The 22,146-nt window shown below is 42.7% G+C and overlaps 1 protein-coding gene across 1 annotated transcript in view; it reads left to right on the top strand.

The window, feature by feature from the left end:
- RARS1 (arginyl-tRNA synthetase 1) overlaps positions 1 to 22,146 on the top strand; it is a 687,757-nt gene that overhangs the window by 164,345 nt on the left and 501,266 nt on the right. Inside the window, exon 6 of the mRNA XM_068277415.1 lies at positions 4,012 to 4,133. Coding sequence (XP_068133516.1) covers positions 4,012 to 4,133 — 122 coding nt within the window. The remainder of the gene's footprint in view (positions 1 to 4,011; positions 4,134 to 22,146) is intronic.

Raw genomic sequence — 22,146 nt, 5'->3', positions numbered from 1 at the left:
ATGGAGGACACAATGATAACACTTGAATGTCCAGTGAAGGTGATTTTTTTTCCCAAGTAAAATACAATAGGTCCTGGGTCCCATCTTAATGTTTTTTATACAGCCACCCAAAATAGTGAGAACACCTCGCATAAAGTGCAGGCAGTGGAGGTTTGGCACAGGCATGGTACCCCATTTCCACAACTCTGGTGCATTTCCACAACTCTGTTCATTTTTGGGGTGACCACACTTGCACTAATATCCTAGAGTTGGTGGTCAATCATTTATTTATCTTTTTTTAAGTAAAAGTTGGGGGGTCGGCATATACTTGGGTCGGCTTATACTCTAGTATATACAGTAGTATAATGTGTTTTGGGGTGTATTTTTACACATACCCATGCTGGGTGGGAGAAATATCTCTGTAAATGACAATGTTTTGATTTTTTTTTTTTTTACACACAATTGTCCATTTACAGAGAGATTTCTCCCACCCAGCATGGGTATGTGTAAAAATACACCACAAAACACATTATACTACTTCTCCTGAGTACAGCGATACCACATGTGTGACACTTTTTTGCACCCTAACTGCGCTAAGGGGCCCAAAGTCCAATGAGTACCTTTAGGATTTCACAGGTCGTTTTGAGACATTTGGTTTCAAGACTACGCCTCAAGGTTTAGGGCCCCTAAAATGCCAGAGCAGTTTAGGAACCCCACAAGTGACCCCATTTTAGAAAGACAACACCACAAGGTATTCTATTAGTAGTATGGTGAGTTCATAGAAGATTTTTTTTTTTGTCACAAGTTAGCGGAAATTGACACTTTGTGAAAAAAAACAATACAAATCGATTTCCTAACTTGTGACAAAAATAAAATCTTCTATGAACTCACCATACCCCATAACAGAATACCTTCGGGTGTCTTCTTTCTAAAATGGGGTCACTTGTGGGATTCCTATACTGCCCTGGCATTTTAGGGGCTCTAAACCGTGAGGAGTAGTCTTGAAGCCAAATTTCTCAAAATGACCTGTGAAATCCTAAAGGTACTCATTGGACTTTTGGCCCCTTAGCGCAGTTAGGGTGCAAAAAAGTGCCACACGTGGTACCGCCGTACTCAGGAGAAGTAGTATAATGTGTTTTGTGGTGTATTTTTACACATACCCATGCTGGGTGGGAGAAATATCTCTGTAAAGGACAATTTTTTGATTTTTTTTTTTTTTACACACAATTGTCTATTTACAGAGATATTTCTCCCACCCAGCATGGGTATGTGTAAAAATACACCACATAACACATTATACTACTTCTCCTGAGTATGGCGATACCACATGTGTGGCACTTTTTTGCACCCTAACTGCGCTAAGGGGCCCAACATCCTATGAGTACCTTTAGGATTTCACAGGTAATTTGGAGGCATTTGGTTGCTAGACTACTCCTCACGGTTTAGGGTCCCTAAAATGCCAGGGCAGTATAGGAACCCCACAAGTGACCCCATCTTAGAAAGAAGACATCCAAGGTATTCCATTAGTAGTATTGTGAGTTTATAGAAGATTTTATTTTTTGTCACAAGTTAGCGGAAATGGATTTTTTTTTTTCACAAAGTGTCATTTTCCACTAACTTGTGACAAAAAAATAAAAACTTCTATGAACTCACCATACTACTAACGGAATACCTTGGGGTGTCTTCTTTCTAAAATTGGGTCACTTGTGGGGTTCCTACACTACCCTGGCATTTTAGGGGCCCTAAACGTGAGGAGTAGTCTGGAAACCAAATGCCTCAAAATGACCTGTGAATAGGACGTTGGGCCCCTTAGCGCACCTAGACTGCAAAAAAGTGTCACATATGTGGTATCGCCGTACTCAGGAGAAGTGGTATAATGTGTTTTGGGGTGTATTTTTACACATACCCATGCTAGGGGGGGGGGGGGGGGGAATATCTCTGTAAATGGACAATTGTGTGTAAAAAAAAAAAATATCTAAAAATTGTCATTTACAGAGATCTTTCTCCCACCCAGCATGGGTATGTGTAAAAATACACCCCAAAACACATTATACAACTTCTCCTGAGAACGGCGATGCCACATGTGTGACACTCTTTTGCAGCCTAGGTGCGCTAAGGGGCCCATTCACGGGTCATTTTGAGGCATTTGGTTTCTAGACTACTCACGATTTAGGGCCCCTAAAATGCCAGGGCAGTATAGGAACCCCACAAGTGACCCCATTTTAGAAAGAAGACACCATAAGGTATTCCGTTAGTAGTATGGTGAGTTCATAGAAGTTTTTATTTTTTTTGTCACAAGTTAGTGGAAAATGACACTTTGTGTAAAAAAAAAAAAAATCAATTTCCGCTAACTTTTGACAAAAAATAAAATCTTCTTCATACACCTAACGGAATACCTTGGGGTGTCTTTTTTTTTCTAAAATGGGGTCACTTGTGGGGTTGCTATACTGCCCTGGCATTTTAGGGGCCCAAAACCGTGAGGAGTGGTCTGGAAACCAAATGTCTCAAAATGACTGTTCAAGGATATAAGCATCTGCAAATTTTGATGACAGGTGGTCTATGAGGGGGCGAATTTTGTGGAACCGGTCATATGAAGGGTGGCCTCTTAGATGACAGGTTGTATTGGGCCTGATCTGATGGATAGGAGTGCTAGGGGGGTGACAGGAGGTGATTGATGGGTGTCTCGGGGTGATTAGAGGGGAAAATAGATGCAATCAATGCACTGGGGAGGTGATCGGAAGGGGGTCTGAGGGGGATCTGAGGGTTTAGCCGAGTGATCCAGAGCCCACACGGGGCAAATTAAGGCCTGATCTGATGGGTAGGTGTGCTAGGGGGTGACAGGAGGTGATTGATAGGTGTCTCAAGGTGTGATTAGAGGGGGGAATAGATGCAAGCAATGCACTGGTGATCAGGGCTGGGGTCTGAGAGCGTTCTGAGGGTGTGGGTGGGCGATTGGGTGCCCTAGGGGCAGATAGGGGTCTAATCTGATGGGTAACAGTGACAGGTGGTGATAGGGGGTGATTGATGGGTAATTAGTGGGAGTTTAGAGGAGAGAACAGATGTAAACAATGCACTTGGGAGGTGATCTGACGGCGGACGATCTAATGGTGTGGGTGGGTGATCAGATTGCCCGCAAGGGGCAGTTTAGGGGCTGATGGATGGCAGTGACAGGGGGTGATTGATGGGTGATTGACAGGTGATCAGTGGATTATTACAGAGAAGAACAGATGTAAATAATGCACTGGCGAATTGATAAGGGGGGGGGGTCTGAGGGCAATCTGAGCGTGTGGGCGGTTGATTGGGTGCCCGCAAGGGGCAGATTAGGATCTATTCTGATGGGTAACAGTGACAGGTGGTGATAGGGGGTGATTGATGGGTAATTAGTGGGTGTTTAGAGAACAGATGTAAACAATGCACTTGGGAGGTGATCTGACGGCGGGTTTGCGGGCGATGTGATGTTGTGGGTGGGTAATCAGATTGCCCGCAAGGGGCAGGTTAGGGGCTGATTGATGGGTGGCAGTGACAGGGGGTGATTGATGGGTGATCAGTGGGTTATTACAGGGGGATAGATGCATACAGTACAGGGGGGGGGGGTCAGTGTGTTTGGTGCAGACTAGGGTGGCTGCAGCCTGCCCTGGTGGTCCCTTCGGACACTGGGACCACCAGGGCAGGAGGCAGCCTGTATAATACACTTTGTATACATTACAAAGTGTATTATACACTTTGTATGCGGCGATCCTTCCGAACGGCCGGCGGGTTGTCATCGTGGGTGGGCAGAGCCTATTGCTGGCGGATGCGCGCGCATGCCAGCGCGCGATACCCGGCAACACAGTGTCCCAGGATCTGACGCCAATGTGCGTTAAGTTGTCCGGGGGCTGCCACTTTGCCGCCGCCAATGTACAGTGGGCGGTCGGCAAGTGGTTAAATCACTGCATAAGATGACATTTATTATCTTGAGCAAAGTAATTGCTAGATCCGTCAAAGTATATGCTTAAAAATTATATATATTGAATTCTTAACTCTTGCTCCTAGGTCATTGTCGATTTTTCTTCTCCAAATATTGCCAAAGAAATGCATGTGGGACACTTGCGCTCTACTGTAATCGGTGACAGCATATGCCGCTTATTTGAGTTTGTGGGCCATGATGTACTCAGGTAAGAAGCACACTACATGTTAAAACATGCTGGGCCCTGATCCAATTCACTTTTCTTCCTAGTATTTTTTTTTTTCTTTTACAGTTCCTTTCTGTTGGCGAGCTGTGATCGCTCCTAGGATGTTTGTGTTTATTTTTAGTAAATATTTGTTTTGTTTCTAAAAATATTGCTATTTTATTTATTCTATGTTATTACATTTATTTATTGAAAATGATCTCCCAGGAGGAAACTTAGGAGACAAAGTGAATTGGCACTACGTTCGCAAATGACCTATCACTCATTTTATCTAAAGGAGACATTTAGCTGTTTCTCTGTACTCCTGAAAGTCCCTTAGATTGTAAGCCTCTGGCAGAGCTTACACCTAGTGCAATCTACAAGTTCATGTGCTCCTTTCCTGTGGCAGCCTGTACTTTGTATTATTGGGCCTACCTAACCAGCCCATATCGCATAATCATGTATTTTGTACCGTTTGCTTTGTATAACTTTGTTCTATGTTCTATAACCTTGTTATGTCTGTCATCCTTGTATCATTGTATATATTTGTCCAGCACTGCGTAATATGTTGGCACTTTATAAATACAATAAATAATAATAAGTCACAAAACAACATAGCATATTTACATCGTAGCAGATTGTTATAAGTGGTATAGGTTCAGCTCCTACTCACACTGCAGTTCACAAGAATAGAATTGCTGGTGATTTACACTGACAGAAATTATGAAAATTTATTGGAATTTTACTCAGTCCTAACCACAGCACTTGCCTCATTGTCAATCGTTTTTTTTTATTGATTTTCAGAAGTAGAAAAAGTAACATATCTTAACATTTTAAAACTATCGTAAAGTAGTCCAACATATGAGATACAAATGAACAAAAGTATCATAAATGTATACAATCAAGATCAGGAAAGAAATTGTTCTCAGACTCAAACAAACTCGTAAACCTGTAAGAATTTCCACATATTCATAAACCACATAATTAACATATTCCTGTGAAGTGCCAAAACACTCAAGTACAAAACATCAGGGCACTATAAATAGTGGTGTCCTGGAGTCTTGCGACTCCAACAAGGGGTTTGTTAAGCAACATAGAAGGAATGGCCAGAAGCAGGGCATAGACCGCCAATAGGCTTCACAAGTCTCTGCTCCACGGTCCGACACCATCTAATGGGACCTCATGGGGGAAAAGAAAGTATATGGGGGCTCTAGCGTCAATGAAATCTTCTTCTTATTATTATTATTATAAGTGTCAACTTAGGGTGGACGAGGTAATCAACTTAGGTGTGGAAGTGGAGTAACAGTAACTAGGAAAATGGAAACCTATATACAGGAAATATTTTTGTGTGGTCATGGCCAGAACGGGGGGAAGTGGATGAAAGCGTTCGAAAGAGAAGAAAGAGGGGGGGGGGGGGGGTTGTGGCTTTACAATGAGGGAGAAAACGTATCATCTCCAAGGCTTTATCATAGTATGTGGTTCCCATAATGGGAACACCCAATAAGGTGTTTTGAGATGTAAGATAAAGAAGGCAGGGGGAAGCATTTAATAATTTTCGTGGAGTCGGAACCAACGTTTCTCAAAGAGTTCCCATGTATCATCTAGAATTACTTTCATTATATCATAAAACATGTAGTGCCCAATTTGGGTTTGACTGTTTCAAAACTTAGAAATGGCCATGGTATGCTTAGTAGCTGTAAAGATATGCGAGGTTAATTGATATTGTATGTTGGTGAGTTGTGGGGATTCAGGTTTAGAAGTGCAATCTCCTCGAGTTTTTGGGATCGGTGAACCTGACAGAGTATAACTCAACTGGTAGACTCTATGCCAAAGTTTCCTTGCTTTGGGGCATTCCCACCAAATATAAAGGGTGGTCCTTTTATGTCCGTGGCCTTAGAAGCATTTATACGAGCATTGCGGATTGAGCTTGGCTAGCTTGTCGGGAGTGAGATACCTTCCTAGTAAGATCTTGGAGTTGATTTCTACTATGTTTGACCATAGAGAGCTTTTGGGAATATACCGTATATACTCGCATATAAGCCGACCCGCATATAAGCCGACCCCCCAACTTTTACCTGAAAAAACAGGGGAAAATGATTGACCCCCATATAAGCCGGGGGGTAGGAAATGCTGGCCGCCTTATTCCCCTAGTGTGTCCCAGTATAGCTAGTAAAGTGCCCAGTATGGGTAGGTAGTGCCCTAGTATAGCTAGTATAGTGCCCAGTATAGCTAGTATAGTGCTCAGTTTAGCTAGTATAGTGCTCTATATAGCTAGTATAGTGCCCCAGTTTAGCTAGTATAGTGCTCAGTATAGCTAGTATAGTGCTCAGTATAGCTAGTATAGTGCCCCAGTTTAGCTAGTATAGTGCTCAGTATAGCTAGTATAGTGCTCAGTATAGCTAGTATAGTGCTCAGTATAGCTAGTATAGTGCTCAGTATAGCTAGTATAGTGCTCAGTATAGCTAGTATAGTGCCCCAGTTTAGCTAGTATAGTGCTCAGTATAGCTAGTATAGTGCCCCAGTTTAGCTAGTATAGTGCTCAGTATAGCTAGTATAGTGCCCCGGTTTAGCTAGTATAGTGCCAGGGGAACCGCTCTTTCCTGCCCCCTGCATCGTCACAGCAGCAGCGCCGGGCGCGCTGCTGTGATACAGTTACGGAGTCCGCAGGATGAAGAGGGGAACCCGGATTAGGAAGCGGCCGCTGAAGCAGGTAATTTAGCAGCAGCGGCGGCCGCGGAGGGAGGGAGGGGGCGAGCGAGCGGGCGGGGGGCGCAGACCACCACCCACGACTCGCATACAAGCCGACCCCCCAACTTTTGGCCCCCTTTTTGGGGGTCAAAAATTCGGCTTGTATGCGAGTATATACGGTATGTTCATATGTTCTGGAGATCCTCTATATTTTGCTCTGATTTATTGTATTTTTCTCATCTGTTTTTTAGAGGGTGTTTTAGGAGAGGCTAGACTATTATAGATCAAGCTAATTGTACCTGTGCCTAAGGGGTCTCTCTGGCATTTGTGCTCAAACTCGTTCTGGTAAGGCAGGAGTCTACCTGTTTTAATTTTTGGATACAGTTTTTTATATTTTTTTTTATTTGTAATTATTGAAAGATCTCAGAAGAGGGTAACTGACAATTGTGTTGTAAGGTCTGGAAAGATTTCACTCCCTTATCCGTCAAAAAATTGTAAGCTAAATGGAGATCGTTGTTTATGTATTCAACTATGTATTAACCCTCCTGGCGGTCTAAAAAATTCCGCCAGGAGGCAGCGCAGCAGTTTTTTGTCATGATAGCCGCTGCTCATGCGGCATGCAACCCCCCCCCCCCCCGCCCTTCGGCGATCTCCGATCAGGAAATCCTGTTCAAAGAACGGGATTTCCTGAGGGCTTCCCCCGTCGCCATGGCGACGGGGCGGGATGACGTCATTGGCAGTCCCGATCCTCCCCTCAGCGCTGCCTGGCACTGATTGGCCAGGCAGCGCACGGGGTCTGGGGGGGGGGGGGGGCATGGCGCGACGGATAGCGGCGATCGAGCGCGGGGCGGCGGCGATCGGTGTGCTGACGCAGCTAGCAAAGTGCTAGCTGCGTGCAGCAAAAAAAAAAAATTAAGCAAATCGGCCCAGCAGGGCCTGAGAAAACCTCCTGCGCGATACCGCCAAGGAGGTTAAAACCTATTATTATGCCTCTGAAATCTCTGGCTAGTAATACCTCCCCCTCCTGCCCAGACTGAGCTCCCATGAGCCCTTGCTACTGCCAAGGCTCTCTGAAAACTGTGGGTGGGGCTTATTTAGTTTATAGGGAATTAGAGTATTAAAACAAAAACGTATTTGGCTTGAGGAATGCCCTATAAACTATAGGAAAGGAACACAATTCTGCAATGAGTAAAAGTTTATCTCGGATCCACTTTAACTACAGTGGGATGCGGAAGTTTGGACAACCTTGTTATTTGTCATGATTTTCCTGTATAAATCGTTGATTGATACAATAAAAAAATGTAAGTCAAATAAATCATATTAGACATACACAGTGATATTTGAAAAGTAAAATGAAGTTTATTGAATTTTCAGAAAGTGTGCAATAATTGTTTAAATAAAATTAGGCAGGTGCATAAATGTGGGCACTGTTGTCATTTTATTCATTCCAAAACCTTTAGAACTAATTATTGGAAATCAAATTGGCTTGGTAAGCTCAGTGACCCCTGACCTACATACACAGGTGAATCCAATTATGAGAGAGTATTTAAGGGTGTCACTTGTAAGTTTCCCTCTTTTAATTTTCTCTTAAGAGTAGCAACATGGGGGTCTCAAAACAACTCTCAAATGACCTGAAGACAAAGATTATTCACCCTCATGGTTTAGGGGAAGGATACAGAAAGCTGCCTCAGAGATCTCAACTGTCTGTTTCCACAGTTAGGAACATATTGAGGAAATGTAAGACCACAGGCTCAGATCAAGTTAAGGCTTGAAATGGCAGACCAAGAAAAATCTCAGATAAACAGAAGCAATGAATGGTGAGAACAATCAGTCAACCCACAGACCTGCACCACAGACCTACAGCATCATCTTGCTGCAGATGGAGTCACTGTGCATAGTTTAACCATTCGGCGCACTTTACACAAAGAGATGCTGTGTGTGAGAGTGATGCAGAGGAAGCGTTTCTTCACCCACAGCACAAATAGTCTCTTGAGGTATGCTAAAGCACATTTGGACAAGCCAGCATAATTTTGGAATAAGGTGCTATGGACTGATGAAACTAAAATTGAGTTATTTGGGCAAAGGCTTTATGCATGGAGGAAAAACGCAGCATTCCAAGAAAAACACCTGCTACCTACAGTAAAATATGGTGGTGGTTCCATCATGCTGTGTGGCAAGTGCAGGGACTGGGAATCTTGTCAAAGTTGAGGGACACATGGATTCCACTCAGTATCAGCAGATTCTGGAGACCAATGTCCAGGAATCAGTGACAAAGCTGAAGCTGCGCCAGGGCTGGATCTTTCAACAAGACAACAACCCTAAACACTGCTCAAAACCCACTAAGGCATTCATGCAGAGGAACAAGTACAACGTTCTGGAATGGCCATCTCAGTCCCCAGACCTGCATATCATTGAAAATCTGTGGTGTAAGTTAGAGAGCTGTCTATGCTCGGAAGCCATCAAACCTGAATGAAATACATATGTTTTGTAAGGAGTAATGGTCCAAAATTCCTTCAAGCAGAATGTAGACTCTCATTGGAACCTGCAGGAAGCATTTAGAGGCTGTAATTTCTGCAAAAGAAGGATCAACTAAATATTGATTTAATTTCTATCTTGTGGTGCCCAAATTTATGCACCTGCCTAATTTTGTGTAAACAATTATTGCACACTTTCTGTAAATCCAATAAACTTAATTTCACTTCTCAAATATCACTGTGTGTCTCCTATATGATATATTAAACTACATTTTTTTTTATCATAACAACCAACGATTTATACATGAAAATCCATGACTATTAACAAGGTTGCCCAAACTTTCGCATCCCACTGTACTTAACCACTTAAAGAGAAACTCCAACCTAGAATTGAACTTTATCCCAATCAGTAGCTGATACCCCCTTTTACATGAGAAATATAATGATTTTCACAAACAGACCATCAGGGGGCGCTGTATGACTGATTTTGTGCTGAAACCCCTCCCACAAGAAGCTCTGAGTACCGCGGTACTCTGGGCAAACTGCTACAATGTAACAATGTTCACAGACAGGAATTAGCTGTTTACAGCTGTCTTTAACAGCCAAAACAGCTAGGAGCAGCTACATAACCTGCCCACAGTAAAAATGTCACCATGTAATAAATATCAGAATGTAAATCGGGGAGAGGAAAGATTTTACAATGAGCAAACACTGACTAAATCATTTATACCCAATTATGGTAAAAAATGAAGCACTTTTTTTACTACATTATTTTCACTGGAGTTCCTCTTTAAGTACCAGTGGTCTCTGCCCCCTTAAAGAGAAACTCCGACCAAGAATTGAACTTTATCCCAATCAGTAGCTGATACCCCCTTTTACATGAGAAATCTATTCCTTTTCACAAACAGACCATCAGGGGGCGTTGTATGACTGATATTGTGCTGAAACCCCTCCCACAAGAAGCTCTGAGTACCGTGCTACTTCTGGCAGTTTCCTGTCTGTGAACCTTGTTGCATTGTGGGAAATAGATGTTTAAAGCTGTTTCCAACTGCCAAAAAAGCATGCAGTAGCTATATCGCCTGCCAACAGTAAAAATGTCACCCTGTGATAAATGTCAGAATGTGAATCAGGGATTTAAAAGATTTTACAATGGGCAAACACTGACTAAATCATTTATACATAATTATTGTAAAAATAAAGCACTTTTTTTATTACATTATTTTCAGTGGAGTTCCTCTTTAACCACTTTGAATCCCTTGCTACGCTTATCTACTCCCCACAAAACTTCATCTAAAGCTCAGGGGAGTAAATATGCGTACTTGTGGTAAACAGCGTGCTGTATGCCCAATAAGCTATCTGATTATGTATATAGGGTATCATTTTAACCGTGACAAGTAAGAGATTAGATTTTGTGTTGTTTGTCAACTGAGGGCTAAGTCATGTGATTGTTTTTACCGGAAAACTGAATGAAAAGCAATAAAACTGTTCTTTTCATGTACTCTATACCCCTAAATAAATACTTGTAAAAAAAAAAAAGTGACAGCATTGAAAAGAGAATACATAGTTACCCTAGGGACTTAGCTTTTAAAATATGTATGCCATGAGAGTGTATTACTGTTAATCATGAAGATAAGGGCTTTTAATTACTGATAGAGTACAATGAGAAAACAAAAAACACAAACCAGAAACTAATATATTATCGCCATTCATTGTACTAGGAACATTATTTAAATGTTGAGATAACCAGGACAAATTAGCAAATACAATGTGTGGGTTTTACCAATGGTAACATTGTTTATTTGAAAACTATAGTGGATGGAAATGGAGAAATAGTGTATTTTTTCTTTTTTTTCTCATTTTTCCCTTTAAAATGCACAGATAATAACATAATTACTAAAAGCAAATATCACCCTCACAAAGCATAATTTGAGGCAAAAAAACAAGATATAGATCATTTACATCTGATGAGTAGCAATAAAGTTATTGGTGAATGAATGGGAGGAGCGCTGAAATGTGAAAATTGCTCTGGTTTTTAAGCAAAAAACCCTATGGTGCTGAAGTGGTTAAGGACCAGAGACCGCTGGTACAGGAACGCGGAATCCCGTCGAAATACCGACGAATCGCCGCACATACCCACTGCAACCGCTGCTCGCCGGGACCCCCAGGACATAGACTCTACCGTCTCTATGACGACAGAACCATGTGAGCCGGTCAGGAGCCACTTTCATTGGCTCCTGACCGTGTCTATCATTGTAAGCCAATGATAGATTGTAAGCCAATTTTTATACGATCTGATTTTTGTTTCAAATTAAACGTAGCAGTTTGCAGTAAAAAAAATTTTCATCTGAATAAAAAATCGGATCATATAAAAATCAGAATTGCATGTAGTGTGCAAGAGGCTTTAATGTAACTTTCTGCCAAGTGTGTGTGTGTGTGTGTGTGTGTGTGCGTGCGTGCGTGCGTGCGTGCGTGCGTGTGTGTGTGTGTTATATTCATCATGAAATTGTAAATTGTTTGTAGTTGAATTGAACTATGATTATTGGTTTTCATTGCTGTCTGTTGAGGTATATGGAGCACAATGTAAAGTATATGAAGTTGTTTTATGAGAGAGATTGCAATTTTTTTTTCCAGGACAGCACCGAGAGCTGACCTGGATCCATCAACACTAGGCAGGACTGCACAAAAATGAAATGCTATGCTCCTCCCCTATGCATATGCGACCCCACACGCACACACACACCTTTCTCCCTATAGTTTATAGGGCTCCCTCTGCACAAAGCTTTTCAGTATTGTCCTGTCCACACAGAAGGCACTAGCAGATCAGAGGCCTATCTATGGCAGTGCCCAGGGGGCTGTGGCAGAGTTTTCCCTTAAGAGGCTGGTTGTCCAGGCGGGCAGAGCGGGGAATGCGCTGTTTGGCTCTCAAGATCCAACGCTGCTTCTCTCCTCCGTGCACGTCTAGCGTGACTTCCAGAAGTTCCGCCCACAAGTCAGCTGGGGTCTCATATGACCACCGCAGCACAGGATCCAGGAAGCACAGTGGCCCATGAGGAGGGATGCCGATTCAGCATGTACTTGGGCCCGGGCAGGTGCTGGTGAGTGAGGGATCTGCCTCAGCTTTTCTCAGGGGGAATGTTTGTATTGCTTCACAGTTGTGGGTGTATACGTTTAGCTGATGCAGGGGCTGGCCAAAGGAGGAGAGGAAAGTATTTAAGGGCCAGACATAGTTCAGCCACCAGTTTGAGCAAGCTGACCATGGAACAGGCTGCCAGACCCTCCACGGCTGTGGAGCAGGGATCTTCTTCCCCTCTGGTATGTTTTGTATATTGTGCAACCAGGTATATTGTATTACTGAGTGGTTCACATATACTAAAAGTGGCTTGTTCTCATTTTTGCAGCCGAAACCTGAAAATAAATCAGACAAGCCTCCATCATCTTCCTCATAAAAAGGCTACTACTAAGCAATGTTCTATGTGTACTGGGAAGCTTCCTTTACCTTCATCTTAAGTATTGTATCAAACCTGTACAAATCAGATTAAGCAAGAATCAGGATTTTATGGGATGGATTAAATCAGAGATGTCTGACACCTTTAAAAGCCTTTAAGATGCATAATTAGTTCCTTTGACCTCATCCCTCCCACCTGTTCCCTCTATTACATCTGGAGTGGTTTCTACGGGCGACATTCTGCCTGCCATCCCCTCAGGTCCTGTCATAGACCATACAGCTGTCCCAGGACTGTCAACTTCTGAAATGGTCCTCATTAGTAGTCCTCGTAAATGGAAACTATAAGGTCAGCTAGAGGGATCGGCATTGTCAGAAGGGGAACTCGAGTACTCACTAGAAGAATTTGATTTTGAGGGTGAAGATCAGGAGGCATCAAGTAGCAAAATGGCAAGGTTTGCCTTCTCTTTGGAAAGTCTGCATAGTTTGTTACCTAACCACCAGACAGCTATGGGCATTACGCCTCAGAAAAAGGTCTTAACTACTATAGATACGATGTATGAAGGATTGTAAGTTGATTAGTTCACATGTTCTGGTCCATAAATCTTTAAAGCATATCATAGATAAAGAATGGAAAATCATGAAAAGAAAGCCTTCTGGCCTAGGTCTTTGGCCAGAAGATATCCCTACAGACAGGAAGATTAAAATTCTGGGGGACAGCACCAAAGCTAGATCCGTCTAATTATAAAATATCAAGGAAGTCAGATTTGCAGTTTTGAAGATGCAGGTGTATTTCCTTTGAACCCAAAAGAAACAGCAGTCTAAGGGAGGAGTTAAAAGGTGGTGGTCTGTCAGGTGTTCAAAAAGCAAAGTCAGGAATTCTTCTCAATCAAAACACCAGTTAACAACAGTAAACCATGACGCAAGGTTACTAGTGGGGGCAAGAATTGCCTACTATTTCGAGATCTGGGAGGAATATTTTTACAGCACTTGGATAAAAAATAGTTTCGGAAGGATACAAACACCCCCCCCCCCCCCCATCCCTCGCCCTCCCAAAAAGTTTTGTGCCACTCCCCAACCCAAAGATCAGGTGATGCATTCAGCTCTTTAGGAGGCAGTAGAAACTTTATTACAAGAGTAATCAGGGATGTCCTGCCATGTCAGCATCACAGAGGATTTTATTACCTAGACTTAATAATAATAACAAAAAAATATCAGGAGAGAATAGATTTACCCTCAACCTGAAAGAGTTAAGGAGACTATTTACTGAAAAAAACACTTACCTCGGGAGGGGGAAGCCTTAGAGTCCCAATGAGGCTTCCCCCTCCCCTGTAGCTGCAGACAATACAGCACTGGCTCCCCCAAAACATCCCGCAGTCCTTCTACACTTAGCAGCATAAAACCTGAATGGCAACTGTTAAAACGTAAAGGATTCAAAGTTGATTTACCCAAAACCTTGATTTCCAACAGAAAGTAACTAGGAAACTTTATGCTGAAGAATTTACAATGACTGGTGCAAAGGAAAAAAAAATGTCACGTGAATTGTAGCAGATCAGATCTTGAATTTTTTAACCTGGATTTCAAAATTGGCTTGAGTGCAAGCACCTTGAAGGTACAAACAGCAGCACTGAGCATATTTCTAGAAAGAAGACTCTCAGAAGAAGGTTTTATTGTACAATTCTTTAAAGCAATTAGCAGAATGCAACCTGTTCAAAGAATGACGACCCCTCCTTGGGACTTGAATACCGTGCTGCAGTTGTTGTCATCAGATCTGTTTGAACCCATGCAAAGTATTTTAGTCTACCTCTGGGTGTTTCAAGTCCTACTCCATAGAGCCACATTAATCCATGCCATGCACTGATGATGATCAATCAGTCCGAAACAGTCTGTGTGCATGTTGGATTATTTTGGCTCTGTACAATTAACAACCTGACACATCGTTACATTCCAACGGATCTGGGGGTGTGTTTAGCTTCTAAGGGCAACAATGGTTGATTTTTATATTTCAGCAGTGATGCACTCGGAGATATCTCAGGCTCACTCCAACCTGAATTATTGCAAATTCTTTCTGTTGTAAGAAAGCAAACTTTCGTTTTCCATAGCATTTTAGTAAGGGTTTTTTTGTAGCCCCTTACACACTCCAATGCTCCAATGAGTTCTGGTTCACCATGAGCTTGCTGGTTAGTCTGTACCTTTAGAGAAACACATAACTCTAAAAGCAGCTTTTCTGTTGGCTATATATTCAGCAAGAAGAGTAGGTGAGATACACACTTTCACAATTAATGAACCATAGTGTATCATCTCGGATGATAGGATTACATTAAAACTTCTTCCTAAAGTCTCATCAACTTATTATAGATCACAGGAAGTCTATTTACCGTCTTTTTGTGATAAACCGGAAAATACAAAAGAACAAAAACTGAACTGTCTGGATGTCAGAAGATGTATTCTGAAATATCTTGAAGTAACATCAAAGTGGAGGAAATCAGAAGCAATGTTAGTACTTTTTTTCTGGGCCAAAGAAAGGTATGCAAGCCTCTAAATTATCGATTGCAAGATGGATCACGCAGACAATTGTCCTAGCATATGAATTACAGGAACAGACAATTCCAGAGGCTATCAAGGTGCATTTATCAAGGGCTATGTCATCTTGGGCAAAGAGAGCCAGAGCCTCCCTGAAGAAAATTTGTCGGGCAGCAACCTGCTTGAATGCAGACACATTTGCAAAGCATTATAAACTGAATGTATTAGCCAATAATGATTTATCTTTCTGTAGAAAAGTCTTACAGGTTATCAGTCTCTAAAAAAAAGTTGTTCTCGATTATCACTCTCTGGGTGCTGTCCAAAGATGACTTGGGAAAGACATACCGTATTTTTCGCCGTATAAGACGCTCCGGCATATAAGACGCACCCAGATTTAGAAGGCAAAAATCAGGAAAAAAAGAAAAAACTAAACCTTGGTGCATCTATGATGCAGGGGCGTCTTATGGACTTTTCTCCCCCCAGTTACTCTACATACTATTACACTGACCACATAAGGGGACAGTGTAGTGATTGCCTATTCCCATGTTGCCTGCCTGTGTTCCCCTATGTGGTCAGTGTAGGGATTGGCTGTTCCTGTGTCCCCCTGTGCCTGCTGTTTCCCCCTGTGCCTGTCATGTCCTCCTGTGCCAGCCATGTCCCCCTGTGGCAGCCATGTCCCCCTGTCAGTCTCCCCCTGTGCAAGCCATGTCCCCGTCAGTGTCCCTGTGCCAGACATGTCCCCCTGTCAGTGTCCCTGTGGCAGCCATGTCCCCCTGTCAGTATCCCTGTGGCAGCCATGCCCCCCTGTCAGTATCCCTGTGGCAGCCATGCCCCCCTGTCAGTATCCCTGTGGCAGCCATGCCCCCCTGTCAGTGTCCCTGTGCCAGCCATGTCCCCCTGTCTGTGTCCCTGTGGCAGCCATGTCCCCCTGTCTGTGTCCCTGTGCCAGCCATGCCCCCCCCTGTCTGTGTCCCTGTGCCAGCCATGCCCCCTGTCTGTGTCCCTGTGCCAGCCATGCCCCCCTGTCTGTGTCCCTGTGCCAGCCATTTCCCCCGTCAGTGTCCCCCTGTGCCGTCCGTGTCCCGCTGTGCCGGCCATGTCCCCCTGTCCATATCCCCCTGTGCCAGCAGCGTAAATACAGTATATACGTTACCTGCTCCTGCCGCTGCGCTCCTGGCTCCAGTCCTGCTTCGGGATCCTCTTCTGCCATCCACCGATGCCTGGTGCTACAGCCGCCGCGCTCCTGGCTCCAGTCCTGCTTCGGGATCCTCTTTTCCCATCTACCGCTGTTGCAGCCGCCGAACATCGCTGGCCGGTGAGTCCTAATTAGCCGCGCAGGGATTACGCAATTAGCACACGTGCGCCGGGGTCACGCATGCATGACCCCGGCGCACGTGTACTGATTGCGTAATCACCGCGTGGCTAATTAGGACTCACCGGCCAGCGATGTTCGGCGGCTGCAACAGCGGTAGATGGGAGAAGAGGATCCCGAAGCAGGACTGGAGCCAGGAGCGCGGCGGCAGGAGCAGGTAATGTATATACCGCTTCCCTGCGCACCTCTGCATTCCAAAATCTGTACCTTCGCCGCATAAGACGCACCCACTTTTCCCCAACAATTTTGGGGAAGAAAAAGTGCGTCTTATATGGCAAAAAATACAGTAATTGCTCACCTATAGTGTATTTTCCTATGTCTTTTACCTAGATGTGTACACTATTTTGTAGTATTTGTGTGTGGTGATTCTGTAGTTTTCAGACCATAGAAAATGCATTTATGTTGTGTGAGTACATAATGCAGAAGTGTAACTAAATGGATGTATGTTACAGTAGATCTTGTGACTATTGATTTATGCTGTATTGTGAGTTAATGGCAGGGTGCAGGGAGCAGCATTCGTGACTGATGTTTGCTGTGAGAGTTTAGTGATTTTGGTCTCTCTACAGAATGTGACTTGATCCTATATGGTGGACGAAGCTTCTCATGGGAGTGTAGATAGTTGAAGTGTGGGAGTCTCAGGACTTATTAGTGTGTGTGGGTGGATGCAAAAGCCAATCTTGTGGGATTGCGTGTAGGAGGAGTGTTTCTCTGGGTCTAGAAGTATGTGTTTGTGCATGGAGTAGAGCTTAACCTTCCGGGCGGTAACTCCGAACATAGTTCGGGGTAAGCCGCGCAGGAGGATTTCTCAGGCCCCGCTGGGCCGATTTGCATAATTTTTTTTTTTGCTACACGCAGATAGCACTTTGCTAGCTGCGTGTGCACACCGATCGCCGCCGTTCCACGCCGATTCGCCGCTATGCGCCGATTTGCCGCTACGCGCCCTAGGCTCGCTACATGATTAAAAAAAAAAAAAAAAAAAAAAAAAACTGCTGCGCTGCCCCTGGCGGTTTTTAATAGACCGCCAGGAGGGTTAAAGCAGTATAAAACTCTGACATAATATTCAATAAAAACATGTTTTCCTACTTTTTATATGCCATATGATTGTCATATTTGCTTTTGTGCATAAGTATTATTATTCATTTAAAAATCACAAGTTCCCAAAGTACAATTGCTTTGCTCTGAGAGCTGTGTTTGCATTTTATTCATAACTGGTTTATTCATCTTGTAATGTACACAGAAATGCTTTCTGAGTGTCTGTGTTCAGGAGAGTCTGCACAGTCAGAGAATGTGCCACATTCCTCACTTGATACGATTACCATATTTTTCGGACTATAAGACACTCCTGACCATAAGACCCACCTAGATTTAGAGGACAAAAACCAGGGGAAATAAAATATACTAAACCTGGTGCATCCATGGTGAAGGGGCATCTTGTGGATTATGCCTCCTTTGTACCTTATGCCCCCTTGTGTCTCTCTGTGTCCTCCTCTGTCTCCCTTGTGTCCTCCTCTATGCCCCTTTGTGTCCTTCTTGTGTCTTCTTCCATGCCCTTTGTGCCCCCATTGTGTCCCCCTCTATGCCCCTTTGTGTCCCCCTGTGTCCTCCTCTGCATGGGCACAGTACAGGGAGTCCCCGACATTGCAGTGGGTTTGAGGTTCGTATTGGCAGGAACTCCCTGCATTTAGACTATAAAACGCACTGATTTTTTTTCCCCTTCTTTTGGGGGAGAAAAAGTGAGTCTTATAGTCAACAAAAATACAGTAGGTAAACACAAGATAATGTTATCTCCTGTTCCATGCATCCAGCTTTCCCTGCATGGAGCTTCTAAGTCCTGTGTTTAACTAGTTAAATGCTGTTCTAGTAAAAGAAAAAATGGTGGTGGTATATAATATGCTGTAAATAATGTTTTAGAGCAAAGAAGAAATGCTGGGTTTCATTCCACTTTAAAGATGACTGCAGACACTGGAGCCTCCGTTCTCTCCTAGCCTTACAGCACTAGGTCTGCGGTTTGAATTCTTGCCAGTGTACTCTCTGCACTATTTGTATATTCTTCCCGTATCTGCGTGTGTTTCTTCCAGGCACTCCTGTTTCCTCCCACATCCCAAAAACATACAGATAAGTTAACTGTCTTACCTCTAAATTGGCCCTAGACTATGATACATACACTACACAATACATACACTCCACAATATATAGTGCTTCCCATAATTATTCCTACCCCTTGCAAATTTGGACTTAAAGTTGCATTTATTCAACTAGCAAGTATTTTTTTGATGGCAAATGACATAGGTGTCTCCCAAAAAATAATAAGACGATGTACAAAAGGCATTATTGTGTGGAAAAAACATTTCTCAGCTTTTATTTACTTTTACAATTCAGCAAAGTGTGTCCAGCCCAACATTATTCATACCCTTTTCTATAATCAATAGAAAATCCTTTATTGGCTATTACAGCAATCAAACGCAATTATAATTGCAGACCAGCTTTTTGCATATCTCCAGGGGTATCTTTGCCCATTCATCTTTAGCAATGAGCACCAAATCTTTCAAGTTGTAAGGGTCTTCTTGCCACCACCCTGATCTGTAGCTCCCTTCACAGATTTTCAATTGGATTCAAGTCAGGACTGTGGCTGGGCCACTCCAAAACATTGTTGTTGTCTGCTAACCATTTCTTCACCACTTTTGCTGTGTATTTTGGGTCATTGTCATGATGAAATGTCCACTGGTGGCCAAGGCCAAGCTTCTCTGCAGACTGCCTGATGTTGTAGTTGAGAATCCTGATGTATTGCTCTTTTTTTCATGGTGCTGGTTACTGTGATTAGGTTCCCTGGTCCATTGGCTGAAAAGCACCCCCAAACCATTAGGTTCTCCCCACCATGTTTGACAGTGGGGATTATATTCTTTGGGCTGAAGTCTTCTCATTTTTTACTCCAATTAAAGGAAACATCCTTGTGACCAAACAATTTAAACCAGAAGTCTTCTTCTTTGTTCAGATGAGCATTTCCATAGGCCAAGCAAGCTTTTTGTGTGCCTTATCTGGAGAAGTGGCGTCCTCATTGGTCTGCATCCATGGAACCCATTATTGTGCAGTGTCCATTGGATTGTCTACCTTGAGACATTGCTACCAGCAGAGACCAATTTCACCATGATGGCCTTGGTGGTGATCATTGGATTCTTTTTCACTTCTCTCACTATACTCCTGACCAGCACAGGTGTCACTTTTGGCTTCCGACCATGTCCTCTGAGATTTTCCACAGTGCGGAACATCTTGTATTTTTAATAATATTTTGCACTGTAGCCACTGGAACTTTAAAACATTTAGAAATGACCTTTGTAGCCCTTTCATGGCTTGTGAGCAGTCACAATGCGCAGCCACAGGTCCTCACTAAGCTCCTTTGTCTTAACCATGACTGTCCACAAATCAACTGCAGAGTGCTGCTTTTTTTCACCTGTTAAATTGATTAAAACAGCTTTTCCCAATTAATCGTGGTAATTAGGATGCTTTAGAACAGCTTGGACTATTTGGAATGGTGTAGAACTTTGGATTTTCCCACAGACTGACAGTTTGTGAAGGGTATGAATAATATTGGACTGGACACTTTGCTCAAATGTAAATAAGAGCTGAGAATTTTTTCCCACAATAGTGCCTCTTGTACATCGTCTTATTATCTTTTGGAAGACACCTATGTCATTTCTTGTCAAAAAGTTTCTTGCTGGTTGAATAAAAGTAACTTTGTAAAAATTTGCCAGGGGTATGAATAATTATGGGCAGCACTATATGACTATGGTAGGGATTAGTTTCTGAGCCCCTCTGAGGGACTCTACATACTCGTTAAAACACTGTGCAAAATGTTGGTGCTATATAAATAACAAAAAACAAAATGTTGTAAATATATAGTGGGATGCGAAAGTTTGGGCAACCTTGTCAATCGTCATGATTTTCCTGTATAAATCGTTGGTTATGATAAAAAATGTCAGTTAAATATATCATATAGGAGATACACAAAGTGATATTTGAGAAGTGAAATTAAGTTTATTGGATTTACACAAAATATGCAATAATTGTTTAAAGAAAATTAGGCAGGTGCATAAATTTGGGCACCACAAAAAATGAAATAAATATTTAGTAAATCCTCGTTTTGCAGAAATTACAACCTCTAAATGCTTCCTGTAGGTTCCAATGAGAGTCTGGATTCTGCTTGAAGGTATTTTGGACCATTCCTCTTTACAAAACATCTCTAGTTCATTCAGGTTTGATGGCTTCCGAACATGGACAGCTCTCTTTAACTCACCACAGATTTTCAATTATATTCAAGTCTGGGGACTGAGATGGCCATTCCAGAACGTTTTACTTGTTTCTCTGCATGAATGCCTTAATGGATTTTGAGCAGTGTTTAGGGTCATTTTCTTATTGAAAGATACAGCCCTGGTGCAGCTTCAGCTTTGTCACTGATTCCTGGACATTGGTCTTCAGAATCTGCTGAAACTGCGTGGAACCCATGTGTCCCTCAACTTTGACAAGATTCCCAGTCCCTGCACTGGCCATACACCCCCACAGCATGATGGAACTACCACCATATTTTACTGTAGGTAGCAGGTGTTTTTCTTGAAATGCTGTGTTCTTTTATCTGCTCGCCCCCTTGTTATGACCAAATAACTCCATTTTATTTTCATCAGTCCACAGCACCATATTCCAAAATGAAGCTGGCTTGTCCAAATGTTCTTTAGCATACCTCAAGTGGCTCTGTTTGTACTGTGCATCACTCTCACATACAGCATCTCCTTGTGTAAAGTGCGCTGAATGTTTGAACAATGCACAGTGACTCCATCTGCAGCAAGATGATGTTGTAGATCTTTGGTGGTGGTCTATGGGTTGACTCTGACTGTTCTCACCATTCGTCGCTTCTGTTTATCCAAGATTTTCCCTGGTTTGCTACTTCGAGCCTTAAGTTGAACTGAGCCTGTGGTCTTCCATTTCCTCAATATGTTCCTAACTGTGGAAACAGACAGCTGAAATCTCTGAGACAGCTTTCTGTATCCTTCTCCTAAACCATGATGGTGAACAATCTTTGTCTTCAGGTTATTTGAGAGTTGTTTTGAGCCCCATGAGTTCTTCAGAGAACATTAAGAGGAGGAGAACTTAAAATTGACCCCTTAAATACTCTTTCTCATAATTGGATTCACCTATGTATGTAGGTCAGGTGTCACTGAGCTTACCAATCTAATTTGAGTTCCAATAATTAGTTTAAGGTTTTGGAATCAATAAAATAACAGTGCCCAAATTTATGCACCTGCCTAATTTTGTTTAAACAATTATTGCACACTTTCTGTAAATCCAATTAACTTCATTTCACTTCTCAAATATCACTGTGTGTCTCTCCTATATGATATATTTAACTGACATTTTTTATCCTAACGACCAACAATTTATATAGGAAAATCATGACGATTAACAAAGTTGCCCAAACTTTCGCATCCCACTGTATATGTGTGTGTACATAAAATCATATGTAAAATTAAG

Source organism: Hyperolius riggenbachi, chromosome 3 (assembly GCF_040937935.1).
Source record: "Hyperolius riggenbachi isolate aHypRig1 chromosome 3, aHypRig1.pri, whole genome shotgun sequence".
Classification (NCBI taxonomy): domain Eukaryota; kingdom Metazoa; phylum Chordata; class Amphibia; order Anura; family Hyperoliidae; genus Hyperolius; species Hyperolius riggenbachi.
Note: the sequence above shows the minus strand (reverse complement) of the source record. Positions and strands in the feature narration are given on the sequence as shown.